The sequence below is a fragment of the Salmo salar genome, chromosome ssa10 (assembly GCF_905237065.1).
Source record: "Salmo salar chromosome ssa10, Ssal_v3.1, whole genome shotgun sequence".
NCBI classification, from domain to species: Eukaryota; Metazoa; Chordata; class Actinopteri; order Salmoniformes; family Salmonidae; genus Salmo; species Salmo salar.
In genome coordinates this window covers 108452045-108469638 of record NC_059451.1, presented here as the reverse complement: position 1 = coordinate 108469638, position 17594 = coordinate 108452045, and the positions used below count along the sequence as shown (strand labels likewise).

The 17594-nt window shown below is 46.4% G+C and overlaps 1 protein-coding gene across 5 annotated transcripts in view; it reads left to right on the top strand.

Annotated features, from left to right (window-relative positions):
- LOC106561462 (protein-methionine sulfoxide oxidase mical2b) overlaps positions 1–17594 on the top strand; it is a 114436-nt gene that overhangs the window by 81295 nt on the left and 15547 nt on the right. For 4 of the 5 annotated variants that reach the window (XM_045688374.1, XM_014125452.2, XM_045688372.1 and 1 more), the window contains exons 14-22: positions 1108–1211; positions 4359–4427; positions 4553–4678; positions 9772–9958; positions 10086–10162; positions 10308–10389; positions 14137–14242; positions 14344–14414; positions 16469–16534. In XM_045688374.1, the coding sequence (XP_045544330.1) occupies positions 1108–1211; positions 4359–4427; positions 4553–4678; positions 9772–9958; positions 10086–10162; positions 10308–10389; positions 14137–14242; positions 14344–14414; positions 16469–16534 (888 nt within the window). Of the gene's footprint in view, positions 1–1107; positions 1212–4358; positions 4428–4552; positions 4679–5326; positions 5453–5725; positions 6328–9771; positions 9959–10085; positions 10163–10307; positions 10390–14136; positions 14243–14343; positions 14415–16468; positions 16535–17594 lie in introns of those variants that run through there. The other variant, XM_045688375.1, reaches the window with a different exon arrangement.

Genomic DNA, 17594 nt, shown 5'->3' with positions numbered 1-17594 from the left:
CTTTGGAGCGGTGGCTTCTTCCTTGCTGAGCGGCCTTTCAGGTTATGTTGATATAGGACTTGTTTTACTGTGGATATAGATACTTTTGTACCTGTTTCCTCCAGCATCTTCACAGGGCACTTTGCTGCTGTTCTGGGATCGATTTGCACTTTTTGCGCCACAGTACGTTCATCTCTAGGAGACAGAACGCGTCTCCTTCCTGTTTATACTTGTGTACTATTGTTTGTACAGATGAACATAATACCTTCAGGCGTTTGGAAAGTGCTCCCAAGGATGAACCAGACTTGTGGCCCACAATTTACTTTCTGAGGTCTTGGCTGATTTCATTTGATTTTCCCATGATGTCAAGCAAAGAGGCACTGAGTTTGAACGTAGGCCTTGAAATACTTCCACAGGTACACCTCCAATTGACTCAAATGATGTCAATTAGTTTATCAGAAGCTTCTAAAGCTTTATTTTTAGCTTGAAACATTTTCTGGAATTTTCCAAGCTGTTTAAAGGCACAGTCAACTTAGTGTATGTAAACTTATGACCCACTGGAATTGTGATTAAGTGAAATAACCTGTCTGTAAACAATTGTTGGAAAAATTACTTGTCATGCACAAAGTAGATGTCCTAACTGACTTGCCAAAACTATAGTTTGTTAACAAGACATTTGTGGAGTGGTTAAAAAAACAAGGTTTAATGACTCCAACCTAAGTGTATGTAAACTGACGATTTCAACTGTACATGTAGGCCCCAGTTCAGGTCACCTCACGCTCGTGGTAATAATAATGCCTCTATGAGCTATATGGCTGCCTTTATAGAATACAGAAGGTGTTATGGCATGCTATTCAACAAAAATACTAATGATTTAGCCAGATAATTGGTTAATGGGGGGAACTAATGGGTAATGCCCTCACAATAGTCTGACACTTGCTTAATCATATTGAACCCGTTTCAAACTGGGGATACTGTAGTCTTGTTTGCTTTTATTTTCACATTTCTCTATCAGGTTACCCTCTAGATTTGGCTTGACCTGGTTTGAATGGTTTAATACGGTATGTGTATTATAGTATATCACGTATCAAAATGCTCATTACAACACGCTGCTATGATTTGTTACAGGTACAAGGGAAATGGATGAGAACAATGAGGACTATTCATCCAAGTCTGCAAACTCAGTTTACAACTTAATGAACCAAACACAGCCAAGAAAGAGGATCCCAAAGGTAACATGAGCTCGCTCTCTCTCCCTCTGGCTCGCTCGCTCTCTCTCCCTCTGGCTCGCTCGCTCTCTCTCCCTCTGGCTCGCTCGCTCTCTCTCCCTCTGGCTCGCTCGCTCTCTCTCCCTCTGGCTCGCTCGCTCTCTCTCCCTCTGGCTCGCTCGCTCTCTCTCCCTCTGGCTCGCTCGCTCTCTCTCCCTCTGGCTCGCTCGCTCTCTCTCCCTCTGGCTCGCTCGCTCTCTCTCCCTCTGGCTCGCTCGCTCTCCCTCCCTCTGGCTCTCCCTCCCTCTGGCTCGCTCGCTCGCTCTCCCTCTGGCTCGCTCTCCTCTCTCCCTCTGGCTCGCTCGCTTCTCTCTCCCTCTGGCTCGCTCGGCTCTCTCTCCCCTCTGGCTCGCTCGCTCTCTCTCCCTCTGGCTCGCTCGCTCTCTCTCCCTCTGGCTCGCTCGCTCTCTCTCCCTCTGGCTCGCTCGCTTCTCTCTCCCTCTGGCTCGCTCGCTCTCTCTCCCTCTGGCTCGCTCGCTCTCTCTCCCTCTGGCTCGCTCGCTCTCTCTCCCTCTGGCTCGCTCGCTCTCTCTCCCTCTGGCTCGCTCGCTCTCTCTCCCTCTGGCTCGCTCGCTCTCTCTCCCTCTGGCTCGCTTCGCTCTCTCTCCCCTCTGGCTCGCTTCGCTCTCTCTCCCTCTGGCTCGCTCGCTCTCTCTCCCTCTGGCTCGCTTCGCTCTCCCTCCCTCTGGCTCGCTCTCCCTCTGGCTCGCTCGCTCTCCCTCTGGCTCGCTTCTCCCTCCCTCCCTCTGGCTCGCTCTCCTCTGGCTCGCTTCGCCGCTCTCCCTCTGGCTCGCTCGCCGCTCTCCCTCTGGCTCGCTCTCCTCGCTCTCTCGCTCTCCCCCCCCTCTGGCTCGCTTTCGCTCGCTCTCTCGCTCTCCCTCCCTCTGGCTCGCTGCTCGCTCTCTCGCTCTCCCCTCCTCTGGCTCGCTCGCTCGCTCTCTCGCTCTCCTCCCTCTGGCTCGCTCTCTCGCTCTCCTCCCTCCCTCTGGCTCGCTCTCTCGCTCTCCCTCCCTCTGGCTCGCTCTCTCGCTCTCCCTCCCTCTGGCTCGCTCTCTCGCTCTCCCTCCCTCTGGCTCGCTCTCTCGCTCTCTCTCCCTCCCTCTGGCTCGCTCTCTCGCTCTCTCTCCCTCCCTCTGGCTCGCTCTCTCGCTCTCTCTCTCCTCCTGGCTGGCTCGCTCGTCTCGCTCTCTCTCTCTCCCTCTGGCTCGCCTCTCTCGCTCTCTCTCCCTCCCTCTGGCTCGCTCGCTCGCTTCTCTCTCTCTCCCTCTGGCTCGCCGCTCGCTCTCTCTCTCTCTCCCTCTGGCTCGCTCGCTCGCTCTCTCTCTCCCTCTGGCTCGCTCGTCGCTTCTCTCTCTCTCCTCTGGCTCGCTTTCGCTCTCTCTCTCTCTCCCTCTGGCTCGCTCGCTCGCTCTCTCTCTCTCTCTCCTCTGGCTCGCTCGTCGCTCGCTTCCTCTCTCTCTCCTTCTGGCTCGCTTCGCTCGCTCTCTCTCTCTCCCTCTGGCTCTCGCTCGCTCGCTTCTCTCTCTCCTCTGGCTCGCCGCTCTCTCGCTCTCCTCTGCTCGCTCGCTCGCTCTCTCTCTCTCCTCTGGCTCGCTCGCTCTCTCTCCCTCTGGCTCTCGCTCTCTCTCTCTCTCCTCTGGCTCGCTTCGCCGCTCTCTCTCCTCTGGCTCGCTCGCTGCTCTCTCTCCCTCTGGCTCGCTTTCGCCGCTCTCTCTCCCCTCTGGCTCGCCGCTCGCTCTCTCTCTCCTCTGGCTCGCTCGCTCTCTCCCTCTGGCTCGCTCGCTCTCTCTCCTCTGGCTCGCTCGCTCTCTCTCCCTCTGGCTCGCTCGCTCTCTCTCCCCTCTGGCTCGCTCGCTCTCTCTCCTCTGGCTCGCTCGCTCTCTCTCTCCCTCTGGCTCGCTCTCGCCTCTCTCTCCTCTGGCTCGCTTTCGCTCTCTCTCCCTCTGGCTCGCTTCGCTCTCTCTCCCTCTGGCTCGCTTCGCTCTCTCTCCTCTGGCTCGCTCGCTCGCTCTCTCTCCCTCTGGCTCGCTCGCTCGCTTTCTCTCCCTCTGGCTCGCTCGCTCGCTTTCTCTCCCTCTGGCTCGCTTCGCCGCTGTCTCTCTCTCCCTCTGGCTCGCTCGTCGCTCTCTCTCCTCTGGCTCGCTCGCTCGCTCTCTCTCCTCTGGCTCGCTCGCTCGCTCTCTCTCCTCTGGCTCGCTCGCTCTCTCTCCCTCTGGCTCGCTCTGCTCTCTCTCCCTCTGGCTCGCTCTCTCTCTCTCCCTCTGGCTCGCTCGCTCTCTCTCTCTCTGGCTCCGCTCTCTCTCCCTCTGGCTCGCTCGCTTCTCTCTCTCTGGCTCTCTCTCCCTCTGGCTCGCTCGCTCGCTCTCTGGCTCTCTCTCCCTCTGGCTCGCTCGCTCGCTCTCTGGCTCTCTCTCCCTCTGGCTCGCTCGCCGCTTCTCTGGCTCTCCCTCCCTCTGGCTCGCTCGTCGCTCGCCGCTCTCTGGCTCTCCCTCCTTCTGGCTCGCCGCTCGCCGCTCGCTCTCTGGCTCTCCCTCCTCTCGCTGGCTCGCTCGCTCGCTCTCTCGCTCTCCCTCCCTCTGGCTCGCTCTCTCGCTGGCTCGCTCGCTGGCTCTCTCGCTCTCCCTCCCTCTGGCTCGCTCTCTCGCTGGCTCGCTCGCTGGCTCTCTCGCTCTCCTCTGGCTCGCTCTCTCTCTCCCTCTGGCTCGCTCTCTCTCCCTCTGGCTCGCTCTCTCTCCCTCTGGCTCGCTCTCTCTCCCTCTGGCTCGCTCTCTCTCCCTCTGGCTCGCTCTCTCTCGCTCTCTCTCGCGCTCTCTCGCTCTCTCTCGCTCTCTCTCGCGCTCTCTCGCGCTCTCTCGCGCTCTCTCGCGCTCTCTCGCGCTCTCTCTCGCTCCCTACGTCAAGTGTTTGTCAATGTAAGTGCATGTTAACTTTGCAGATAAAAGCAATTCCTCTGTGCCAATAGGAAAGTAGATAAGGTATGTGAATGAGAGATAATCCAGATCTTACAAGGCATACTTTCTTATGGATAACCCTCAGACTCCATAACCTTTGATTGTGACGTGAATGAGGGTAAAATAAACTGGTGTATTTTGTACTGCCTTTTCCTCGCAGGATGACAAGAGGCTGGAGGAAGATGACCCAATGAGCAAAAGACGAAGAAAGGGCAACTACTTAGAGGAGGTGTGTTTAGTAGCAACAAGTATATCTCGATCACGAGTATGGCTTTAGATGGAACTATTTTTGTGTTGTTAAAGGGACTGCTCATTCATTTGGCACTTTATCTCCATGGCTGGTTATGTCTCCAGTTGTCCTGTCAGAGTGCCCCTCCTGCAGGTGAGGGCGGAGAGCAGAGTAAGGTGCGCTCCATGGCAACCCAGCTGCTGGCCAAGATTGAGGAGAATGCAGCGCCTGGCGGTGCCCTGCGCAATAAGGTGAGCAGCTGTACTGTTCTCTGACCAGAAGGGTCAATGGTATGGTCCCTGTACGCTGTGCTGCGTAGAGACGGTGACAAATATCCCAGTAATGCAGGTAACGTGTATGGTTGCATACTGACTATACTCAATGCGCTCAGTGCTTATGGTTACTGTAAGACTATTCAGTTCTAGACTCTGTATGTTGGCCCAACATCATACTACCATTAAGAGTGAATGTTCATGTTGTCCGTACGTTTCTTCTGATGGCTATCTGGTTTTAGAATCTTTACCACTGTACGAGTGCTTGCCGGCAGTCTTTTCAAATGTTTATGAAATTGTATTTTTATTTAGGAGGAGGTTGTGCATTTTAAACCATGATACAAAAGAGAATACAGTATGATTTGCCTGTGAAGCCACAGGAAAGGACTGTGAGTGGCTGTTAGCAGAACATATGTTCAAATACTCTAACTAAATGCCTTGAAATATCTGATTATGGCATTGAATGCCATGGAACACATGCAGTGTAATGGATGACCGCAGTGTGTGGTTTTGAATGGTAGTACAGAAACCAATCATTCTGTACTGCTTTCTCTGGTTTTTCCTATTCCTTCTGCTCTGTCCTGCTCCTCTTTCCCTTCCTGCATTTTCTGTCTGCTGCTCTGTCAGTCTGATTGGGACTCTGATTCAAGCCTTCCTTCATCTCCTTCTCTGGATATGATGGAGAGCCCTCGCTTCACTAAGCCCAAGGAACAGCCCCCTCCCCCTCCTCCACCCCTGCGCCCCAAGTGGCAGGTACAGCCAAATCACCCAAGCTGACCCAGGAAGGGTCAGCTACTGTGTTATAAACCCAATAATGTAGTTTAAAAATCCCCCAACCCCTAACCTATAGCCTACAATAACAAAATAATCAATGGTTAAAAATCACCATAGTCTAGGACAAGTCTTTGAAAATACACCCCTTTTACGCCACTCACTGTAGACATTGATGACCATGGAGGTTTGCCCTCTACTGGCTGGAGGTCAGTTCTTATTTACACATTGCCTTGTGTGTACGTCTGCTTTCAGCCCTCCATCTATATGCGACTCTTAGAAGAGCCTGCAGCCGTGGCGCAACCCACTGCCCTTCACATTCCAACAAGGTCCTAGAGTCCTCCACAGGATGATCAAACACAGGCCTCTCCGCGCACAGAGTTCGTGCAGCAGAGGGTGTGGATTCCACGCACCGAAACCCCAGACGATGTAGATTACCCAGAACACCCCTCTCCTGACCCCACAGGGATGAGACTAGAGAAGCTGGAGGACAGGATGAACCAGGTGACCATGAGCCCATGGTCTGTCTGTCTGGACATAGCATGTCAGCTCCATTCAGCCATACACTCAGTAAAAAAAGTTTGTGTGGGTAATGGATTTAAGGCCATTCAACATGGTAAATCCAATTCTGCCTTAGCCACAAAAGTCTAGCAGACTGCGCAACACGCAAACAAAAACACCAATGTTCGAAAGGTACAACATTGCTAAATGGTATTTTATACCCCACATCAACTTAACTGTGGATTATAATTGCTGTTCAGTATTTGTTTTTACTTATCCATTTCCTGCAGATTGACTTTCACACTTGTTTTTTTTCCTTTACCCTTTTGCCGTTCTTCAGAAAAAAGTGCAAACTGTAACGACTAGGGAGTTTAACAGAAAGAGTATAAAGGCTCTCCTTTATTCTGTTAAACTCCCTAGTCGTTACAGTTGGCACTTTTTTCTGAAGAACGGCAAAAGGGTAAAGGTGTGCTCCTGTGATTTATGTTCCCTGGGTCCGAGACTCCTCAAGTGAAAGAGTATAAGGTGAAAGTGTTGTGCTGCCCCTCGCCTTCCGGCTTGTCTTCCCATCTAAGGAAATGAGGAACAGTAATGTTTGTGTCCCTGGACATGAGTTCTGTTTGACTGCCTCACCCTGCCTCACCCTGTCTGCCTCACCAGTCAAACCTACTCACATATACTGAGAGTGGAGAACGTTGTTGAAGTCTAACAGCTTGATAATCCATTTTAAGTCCATTTAGTGGCAGAGATTGTTTTCTTGCACAATGTTTTGTTTCCATGGTGTTGCAGTTCTGAGAATTCCAGGTCAGGTGACCTCCCTCTGCATGATGATCGTGCTCTGTGAAGATACTAATGAGTGAATGTTCATATCTTCACTAGAAAAGATAAAGGTTGAGCTGTTGAATTTTTCTTGAACTAATATTTAGTATCAAGGTGGGATGTGAAGGGTTAGATGTCTTGGAGATTTCTCAAATTTCTCTAGTTTTTTTTCTACAGACGGATCTGTCTCAGGAGCCCTCTGTCTCACTTCAATCCACCCTGTCCCTGAACCCTCTGCTCTTTCCTACTTCTCTTCTCTTACCCCAACATCTCCTGTGCACTATGACAAGGTAATGATGGCTACTGCTAGCAGCTCCTTGTTGCGCTCCTCAGACAGCTCCTTGTTGCGCTCCTCAGACAGCTCCTTGTTGCGCTCCTCAGACAGCTCCTTGTTGCGCTCCTCAGACAGCTCCTTGTTGCGCTCCTCAGACAGCTCCTTGTTGCGCTCCTCAGACAGCTCCTTGTTGCGCTCCTCAGACAGCTCCTTGTTGCGCTCCTCAGACAGCTCCTTGTTGCGCTCCTCAGACAGCTCCTTGTTGCGCTCCTCAGACAGCTCCTTGTTGCGCTCCTCAGACAGCTCCTTGTTGCGCTCCTCAGTGACCATGTAAAACTTAAAATATCAGCTCACTATGACCGTGTTTGTTGGTTTTAGTGCAATGGAAGTGCTGCATCAGGTAGAATCATTAAAAAGCCAATCGAACGTTCTGTGAGTTGTCAAGCTGAACTCGTCAAGCCTGACAGTTCTACCGAACAGGTAGCAGTAATATGAAATGCATTGGAACAGGTAGCAGTAATATGAAATGCATTGGAACAGGTAGCAGTAATATGAAATGCATTGGAACAGGTAGCAGTAATATGAAATGCATTGGAACAGGTAGCAGTAATATGAAATGCATTCAAAAGCCAATCAATCGGAGTTCTTTTTTTAATTTAAGTAGGCAAGTCCGTTAAGAACAAAATCTTATTTACAATGACGGCCTACCAGGGAACAGTGAGTTAACTTCTTGTTCAGGGGCAGAACAACCCATTTTTTTCGGTTACTAGCCCAACGCTCTAACCACTAGGCTACCTGCCACCCCAGAATGAAGCTTATGAAGCTGACCCGTTAGAAGTCCACCGAACCGGTATCAGTAAACTTGTTCTCTCTGCAGTTGAAATGTAAGAATAGAAGACTGTCAGCTCACACTGACCATGTTTTATTTTGCTTTTAGTGCAATGGGAATGCTGAGACTAGAATAATTTGACCTGAGGGTTATCAAGCTGAACCCTTAGTCTGCCCAACGGGTATCAGTAAAAATGTGAAATGTAAGAATAGACAAAAGATTCTTAGTGTAAGTCTATTAAATCAGCTCAATCTTACCGTGTTCTTATTGGTTTTAGTGCAATGAGAGTGCTGCACCAAGTAGAATGATTCAAAAAACAATTGTTGGATCTGAATGCTGTCCAGCTGAGCCCTCTCAGCCTGCCAAACAGGCAGCAGTAATAACTTCACTGTCTGCATGATTTCTGCATCTCTGTTGTCTGAGTAGAACGTCTGAGTAGAAATGCATTTCTCTATTTTCCTTGATCTATCCTTTCTTGATCCTTTCTTTCCCCTCTCTTCCTCCTTTTGTCTGCCTCTATGCTGCTCCCTCCCTCGACCTCTGACTGGGCTCTGTTAGCGGACAGTTGGGAAGGTATCGTCTCACATAGGTGCCAGGGCTGAAACTCTAGCCATCCTCTATGCAACTGACCACAGGCCTAATGCCTCGCCGGTCAGCACAGTGTGACTAACGATTGTGTTTGTGCCAACACAGCCCAGTGGGAAAAAACATCACAAGACACACAAACAAAAGAGGGCTCTATATCTATTACCAGCCCATGGCCTCTAATACCAACTTCAGGAGTGTTGGTAGCAATTTACACAACAACAAAGTCATGCCTACTGCTTCTGGATACTACATCTGTTACTAGTAGAAAAGAGGGACTGTGTACTGTCAAGCATTCTGACCTGAATCTTGTGGTGAATTCTACACAAAACACCATGGCTCATGACTGGAAAGGCCTCCAGAGGCCACAGCGATGGGAACTCCATGCACTCATGTGGGTGTATGTTCACACAGGGTTTTGTCCCACTTCAGGTCTTCAAGTCTCGAGCGGTAAACAGCACTTTGCTTTGCCACACTATGCAGGAAAAGCAAAATGCAAGCAAGTGCAGAGCCTTGCCAAGCTACCGTATTTGACTAGTTTTCTGCTATGGTCCAGTGAATTGTTGATTTCATCATCATGATCGTCTCTCACTGTGCTGGATAAATTCCTTAATAATATTACACCTCAAGAATTAAGTTCCCATTTCATGAAATATTATTCAGTTTTTGCCTTCAGAATAACAGGGACCATTGAAAGGTATGACTTATTCCTCATGGCCTTATTACTAATCTGGTTAGGTTATATTGTACTTGGTGTTACTCTTCAGTCTGGATGGTTCTCTGAGGGCTCCCGAGTGGCGCAGCGGTCTAAGGCGGTCAGTGCTAGAGGTGTCACTACAGACCCTGGTTAGATTCCAGGCTGAATCACAACCGGCCGTGATTGGAGTCCCATAGGGCAGCGCACAATTTGCCCAGCGTCATCCAGGTTAAGGTTTGGTAGGCCGTCACTGTAAATAAGAATTTGTTCTTAATGGATTTGCTTAGTTTAATAAAGGTTAAATAAATAAATGAAATCCTCACTAGTCCTATCCCACTGCCTGCCTTAACATGTAACCCTAATGTGGATGTTAACTTATTAAGTGGTCATACCACCACCTAATACTGTACACTGCTAGAAGAAATGGTGCTATATAGAACCAAAAAGGGTTCAATGGCTCACTTTATATGGCTCTCAACCACAAAGCTCCCTAATTTTTAGCAGTAGACAACTACGCTAACTACGCTAACAGCTTGCCTATTCTGTTCTCTCCATATCCCTAACCTGCTGCTGTTGTCTGTGCTGTCTCCTGACAGTGTGTTGGAAGGAAGGAGTTTCCTCAGAACCTGGGAGGCAGTGACATGTGTCACTTCTGCTCCAAGCGTGTGTACGTGATGGAGCGTCTCAGCGCTGAGGGCCACTTCTTCCACAGGGAGTGTTTCCGCTGTGACGTCTGCAGCTCCACACTACGCCTGGGCGGACATGCCTACAACTCCCAACAGGGTATGATCATTGACACACCCATATACCAACCTCTTTTCTACCCGGGGGCAGAAGCCGTTTGTCAACTTATTTGATATTTAGTGACAACAGGCATGTGTTTATGTGATTTGATGGGTTTGTTTTACAGGCAAGTTTTATTGCAAGATTCACTATTCTCAGCGCCAACCCAACCTTCAAAGTTCAAGCAAGTTCCAGAGGAGAATGGTAAACAGCTTTCAGTAACAGCCAAGCAGTCAGTCATTTTTACTTGGGATGTATGATGTTATTTGTGATATTTTCTAAATGTTATTTATGCGTTTAGTCACCACTTAGGCACAACACAGTCTGATTTTTAAATGTTATCACACAGGAGGACCAGGGACATCTGACCTATTTGCCGGACGGGAGTGACCCCAACTCAACCACAGGCAGCCTGCAGAGCCAGCCGCCAGGTACTCTGTGTTCCTTCCTTAGGAGAAGCCTGCGCTGGCCGCTGCACGCTGGCCAATCAGTGTGTGGGACGCCCCACCGGCTGGCCTGTTGGGTTCATGGGGCAGTCAGCCAGACGGGGCTCCACCTCAGGGATCGCTCAGAGGACTACGGCTTCCTGTACGAGCTGCTGAGTCTGGGCCTGCCCCTACTGAGCATGCTGCACGAGCTCCTGGGCCAGATTTACATGGAGGCTGAGCAGCCTGAGCCCCAGCCCCAAGGCCCACTGCCCTGGGCCCAGTAGTGTCTAGGACTCAGGGCCAACTAGAGGTGCAGTGCCTGGTGCCTCATGGACTTAATGCTGTACTTTACTGTCTGTGACGCAAGTGCCTGAGCTACAGCAGTCTGCACAGTGTAAAATGCTTTATGCAGATTCTAAAATGATGTTCAATTTCAAGTCTTCTATTCTTTATTTGATTTTATGACAAACAAACTTCATGTTCATGAAAGTATTATACCAAGTGCGATGCATGGTCCTTAAAGCGATACTTTGGGATTTTGGCAATGAAGTCCTTTATCCACTTCCCCGGAGTCAGATGAACTATTGGATACCGTTTTTATGTCTCCTTCCAATATGAAGGAAGTTTGAGGTAGTTTCGCGAGCCAATGCTCCACTAGCATTAGCGCAATGACTGGAAGTCTGTGGAATCTTGAAATCATGTTAGCAGTTATCATAGACTTCCAGTCATTGTGCTAGTTAGCAACTTCCTTCAAACTACAGAGACATAAAAATGGTATCCATGAGTTCATCTGACTCTGGGGAAGTGGATAAAGGGCCAAAATCCTTAAGTATCCCTTTAACATTGCAAAACGTCATGCATCCTTTCAATTGCTTAATCTTTTATTTCAGTATTCCCAAGCTTATTTTTGGGTAAAATAATTTTTTAAAATTGTAATCCAAAAAGGATGCACTAAAAGCACTTGACTTGGCGGGACTGCTAAGGTTGGGTGTAGTGCCTGGTGTGCTTTAGTTTTGTGTAGTCTGTTGAACGGTGCACTGCTATGTTGTAATGGAGATGCCAAACAGTTATTTATTTATTTTAATTTTTTTGCATCACACTAGCTTGTTTTCTAAGATGATTCCGGAGGCTATTTTGTTGCTATATATATATTTTTTTTTAATCTTTCACACTTATGTGGTAGATTTTTCTAGTGCAGTTTAATGGGACACATAGGTATAGTTCTTTGCTTTTGTGCTGCTTGGATCATTAGACTTGGATTTGATGCACATTTTTGCACATATTCTAATATGCAAATGATCCCAGGAATGTTTGCTGAAGTGTTCTGAATCAATAGCTTGGTCTGGTAGTACAGTTATGACTTATTTTTCAAAAGGATTGCTAAGTGTTGCAACAAAGCTTTTATTTTATTTGTGATTCTTAATATTTTTAGGTCATGTTTTCCCTTCCATATTTCTCACATTTCATTTCTCCATTCTTTCATTCTTATGTAGTCTGTTTCAAATTCCATTACTGCAACCTATGGCTGATTGCTGCAAACTCTGATTGGTATCTTAAATAAATCCCACGGTGCGCACACACACACACACCAATCATTGTGACGGGCTGAATCGTTATGGGTGGAAGGTGATGGCCTACTTGGGTCACATGATCAATATTGTTGCTTTGCATTCGCTGCCTCCATAGCTTTTCGTGACCACTCATTAACAATTCATGTTGAGAACGCAGCATGGGTCCTGTGTATGGCAACGGGTTCATTCCGTTAGACACACATTTGTTCGTTAATTGAGTCACTAGTATGTTTCAAAAGCCTTCCATTCTTCCAAGCTAACCCACTGAGACGTGCTGTTCTTTCTGAACATTCTTCCAAGCTAACCCACTGAGACGTGCTGTTCTTTCTGAACATTCTTCCAAGCTAACCCACTGAGACGTGCTGTTCTTTCTGAACATTCTTCCAAGCTAACCCACTGAGACGTGCTGTTCTTTCTGAACATTCTTCCAAGCTAACCCACTGAGACGTGCTGTTCTTTCTGAACATTCTTCCAAGCTAACCCACTGAGACGTGCTGTTCTTTCTGAACATTCTTCCAAGCTAACCCACTGAGACGTGCTGTTCTTTCTGACTGCTCTAACGTACAACGTGTTGAAGGTCTGAGTTTTTGGCATGCAGTTTCTTCGTCTTTTTGTCTGCCCCATCTGATAGTAACCTCCATCTCCAAGTCTATGTCCCCCTGTGATTCTCTGTTGCAGAAGGCGCTTATCACTCAGAAACCTTCTCAAAGGCTCTCATGTTCCTCCTAACACAAAGCTGAGCTCATTGCTCATGACAAGATCCTAATTTTTTGGGGGCATAATTCTGCAAGTTGGCGCCAAAATATTTTGTTGTACATTTTAGTTGTTTATAAGATTTCGTTTGCTACCTTGTATTTTTCCACAGTGAATAAACTGTTTTGATTAATTTATGCTAATTTATGCTATTTAAAGCTGTAAGTATAAATAAATGTATTTGATTACATAACTTACTTGCTTCCTCCCTTAATTATTTTTAACAAATTAGCTAAATTTACCAACTTGTATTGATTTTTCAAATTAACAGCAGAATTAACAACTGAAATGTTCGATTTTGCAAAAAAAGTAAAAGTTTTTTGACCCGCACCCTCACATTAATAACCCTGTCACAAGCATAACCTCTGTTTACAAAAAAACTTGTTTGCTGATTGGCACATTCCCACGCACTTAACCACACTTGAATTTCCCTGGACAGTGACGCTCAGCCCTGTTCATTCCCCAGTCGGTCATGTGTTTTTAGGGGGACTGAGTGACACTTCTAGGGAGCAGTTACTTTTATTTCCCCAAATAGCACGGTCACTTATTGTCACAACAAAAACCATACATTAGACCCAATGCAAAAGCGTCTCCACTATGAACTGAATTCAAATAATACTAATAGACCATTACATGCATCCTTTCACTTTATGGGTTTCTCTTTTTGGGTCTTTCTCGTCTTTCTGTTTGGGCCATCTCTGGGTCATCTCTGGGTCAAAGAGTGTTTTTTTTTGTTTGTTATTTTTTATTGGAATCCAAACACAATGTGACATCCAACAGTATTATTTGGGTAATTGCCCTAAACTCATTCTGATTCAGCGCCTCAAGTAGGCTATTGTTTGTGTTGAAGCTGTGTTGCCTCGACAATTAGACCCACATCCCTAACCATAGTATACTACACAACCTAACCAACCCATTCACTTACTGATTCAGATGCAGAGCATGCCCCATGCATTTACATAGATTTCTAGATAATGTTTGTATAGGTTTTTCATTATGAAATGTACTTGGAAACCTTGTTATCAACATGGCTTCAGTTTGGTTCTGTGAGTAATCACTAGCATGAATGTTCACTTTTGTTTCATATCACATGGTTGGTGTTCCTTAAATGTTGATTTATACTTTAACACAATGCTTTTACCAAGTCTCAATTTATACCTGTGATGATCTACCGATATATAGATGAGACTTGTATTGCATGCTGACTGGTGCAAATGTATAAAGTAAGGTAACATGTTTGCACTGTTATTTCCAAAGCAGTAATGCAGCCTGGTAGTGTGACCTAGCCAGTTAAAGAGGCAGACACATAGTAAGAGCAGTAGCTTTGTAGCCATCCTAGCTGTCCTAGTTTGTTGGAGTACACTTAGTGTCATAAATGGCAATAATGTGGTATGTGAGTTTGGCCTAATAAGATTTACATTTTCAGGACGTCACTACAGATGCACAGGTCTGATGAATGGACTGTACACCCGCACAGTGCCTAAGGTGGCCATGGACACAGTGGACCTGGACATGCCTGACTCCAACAGGACGTGAGTCCACTACCACAGCATAACCCTCAATGTGTCCTTATTCGTATATGGATATTTGCCGTTGCTCATTGTTTTTGTGTGTTGTCCATGTCTTTTTGCAGTGCTGACTCGAAGAAACGGGCCAACTCCGATACATCTCTCAAACCACAAGATTCTGCACAGGAGAAGAAAGGTGTGAAGTCTCCCTGACATTCACCCACATGAGAAACACATTAGCCTGATGATTTCCCCCTAGTTTCAGCCATACAGCTGAAGACAGAAGTTTACATACACTTAGGTTGGAGTCATTAAAACTCGTTTTTCAACCACTCCACAAATTTCTTGTTAACAAACTATAGTTTTGGCAAGTCAGTTAGGACATCTACTGTGTGCATGATACAAGTCATTTTTCCAACAAGTGTTTAGAGATTATTTAACTTCACGCCTGAAGGTACCACGTTCATCTGTACAAACAATAGTACGCAAGTATAAACACCATGGGACCACGCAGCTGTCATACTGCTCAGGAAGGAGACGCATTCTGTCTCCTAGAGATGAACGTATTTTGGTGTGAAAAGTGCAAATCAATCCCAGAACAACAGCAAAGGACCTTGAGAAGATGCTGGAGGAAACGGGTACAAAAGTATCTATATCCACAGTAAAACGAGTCCTACATCGACATAACCTGAAAGGCCACTCGGCAAGGAAGAAGCCACTAATCCATAACTGCCATAAAAAAGCCAGACTATGGTTTGCAATTGCACATGGGGACAAAGATTGTACTTTTTGGAGAAATGTCCTCTGGTCTGATGAAACAAAAACAGAACTGTTTGCCATAATGACCATTTTTATGTTTGGAGGAAAAAGGGGAATGCTTGCAAGCCGAAGAACACCATCCCAACCGTGAAGCACGGAGGTGGCAGCCTCATGTTGTGAGGGTGCTTTGCTGCAGGAGGGACTGGTGTACTTCACAAAATGGATGGCATCATGAGGGAGGAAAATTATGTGGATATATTGAAGCAACATCTCAAGACATCAGTCAGGAAGTTAAAGCTTGGTCGCAAATGGGTCTTCCAAATGGACAATGACCCCAAGCATACTTCCAAAGTTGTGGCAAAATGGCTTAAGGACAACAAAGTCAAGGTATTGGAGTGGCCATCACAAAGCCCTGACCTCAATCCTATAGAACATTTGTGGGCGGAACTGAAAAAGCATGTGCGAGCAAGGGGCCTACAAACCTGACTCAGTTACACCAGCTCTGTCAGAAGGAATGGGCCAAAATTCACCCAACTTATTGTGGGACGCTTGTGGAAGGCTACCTGAAACGTTTCACCCAAGGTCAATAATTTAAAGGCAATGCTACCAAATACTAATTGAGTATGTAAACTTCTGACCCACTGGGAATGTGATGAAAAAGAAATTAAAGCTGAAATAAATAATTCGCTCTACTATTATTCTGACATTTCACCTTTTAAAAAAAAAAGTTGTGATCCTAACTGACCTAAGACAGGGAATTTTTACTAGGATTAAATATCAGAAATTGTGAAAAACTGAGTTTAAATGTATTTGGCTAAAGTGTAAGTAAACTTCCGACTTCAACTGTAGCTATTTCCCTGTTCTCGCCGCCCACAGCCTTGGCCTTGTAGCAGCCTAACTTCTCTCCCAGCATCATTACAGGCGTCAGTCTGGATGTCTAGAGCTTTTAGGATATGATTCCATCCATATAGTGATATAGCCCTGGTACTGTGGGATATAAACTTAGTTTATTAGGGTCTGAGTGAGTGATTTAGGAGCAGCCCGCCTTCCTCTGTTTCCCCGTGTGAGATCCCACTCCTCCAGTTAAGTCTCTGAAATTTAGGTGGGGCAGACAAAGCCATTCTCCACATTAAGGGAATATTTGTCTTGGCATGGGGAGCGCTGAGCACTGGGACTGGCCTGAACATTCTGTCCGGCTGCACAGATAGGGCTGTGTACTGGCTGTCAATAGGCCACAGCTGTTCTGTTTTCCACGCTACATTTGCTGGGCTCAGTTGAAAGGCGTGCAACGCCACCCCATGGCTGAATGGTAGTTGCCTAGCACCCTAAAACTGTATAGAGACCTCTCATTCGCTTACATAACTTGTAAATGTAGAACTATAGTTTATCATTGTTTGACAGATATCCAGTTCAAATGTGTTGCCACAGTAGTGTTGGCGCAGATCAATACTGTATGTGTTGTGATACGGGTTATGCCCACTCTCCCTGCAGAACATTCCAGTACCAAGTCATCCCTCCCATCTGGGAACAGCAGATGGAAGAGGAAGATCCGTGCTAGTGAGTAGGCCACCTCTGCTGTTGATAATCTAACATGATCCTTATATCAGTCCTATCTATATCACCTCCTTATCCTCCTACAGGCATTTCACCCCTTCTTATTCCCTGCTGTGGCGTTACTAGCTCTGTTTGTGTTTTGTAGAAGTGTTAGAATTTTCACTGCAATGCATAGAGAGCTGTTGCAGCTGGGGCCTGTGGTGCTCTGGTAATGTACTTCATTAATAATCCCAATGAGAAAAAATGACAGTACACTGACTGATGGTGTTGAAGTATTGCATGAGAATCTGAGTAAAATGAAAGATTTAAAAGCTGAAGTGAAATCTATAACACACTAGAGGGAGCTGCTGTTCTCTGGGGGAAAATATTTTTCATTTTTGTTTTGGTCTGGACTACAATTGAATTAGATTCGTGTTTGGACAAGGTTACTTTTCGGGATAGACCGCATTATAACTGTGCTCTCTTGCTGATAAAACAAGATTCTGGTTACAGGTTGTTTGTGTATGTAGCATGTGTATGTAGCGTGTGTTAATGAGCATGTATCTGAGTAGCGTGTTAAGTCTGATCTACCAATTTCAGTTTAATCAACCAGAAAAGATAGAACAAATATTAAAACAAATATTATGGGTAAACTCAAATATACTAATTGATAAAAAAAAACATTTTAGGAATAAAAAAATTAACTGTAATTTTTGTAAATAGGACTGGTGGAGTTGGTGCATTTTGACTTTTTCCATATTTTGTTACGTTACAGCCTTATTCTAAAATTGATTAAATCATTTTTCCCCCCTTCATCATTCTACACACACTAGCCCATAATGACAAAGCAAAAACACGTTTTTAGAATTGTTTGCAAACAACAAATCACATTTACATAAGTATTCAGACCCTTTACTCAGTACTTTGTTGAATCACCTACGACAGCAATCACAGCCTTGAGTCTTCTTGGGTATGACGCTACAAGCTTGGCACACCTGTGTTCGGGGAGGTTCTCCCATTCTTCTCTGCAGATCCTCTCATTTTTACTTTTTATTTTTATTTTTAATTTTAGTCATTTAGCAGA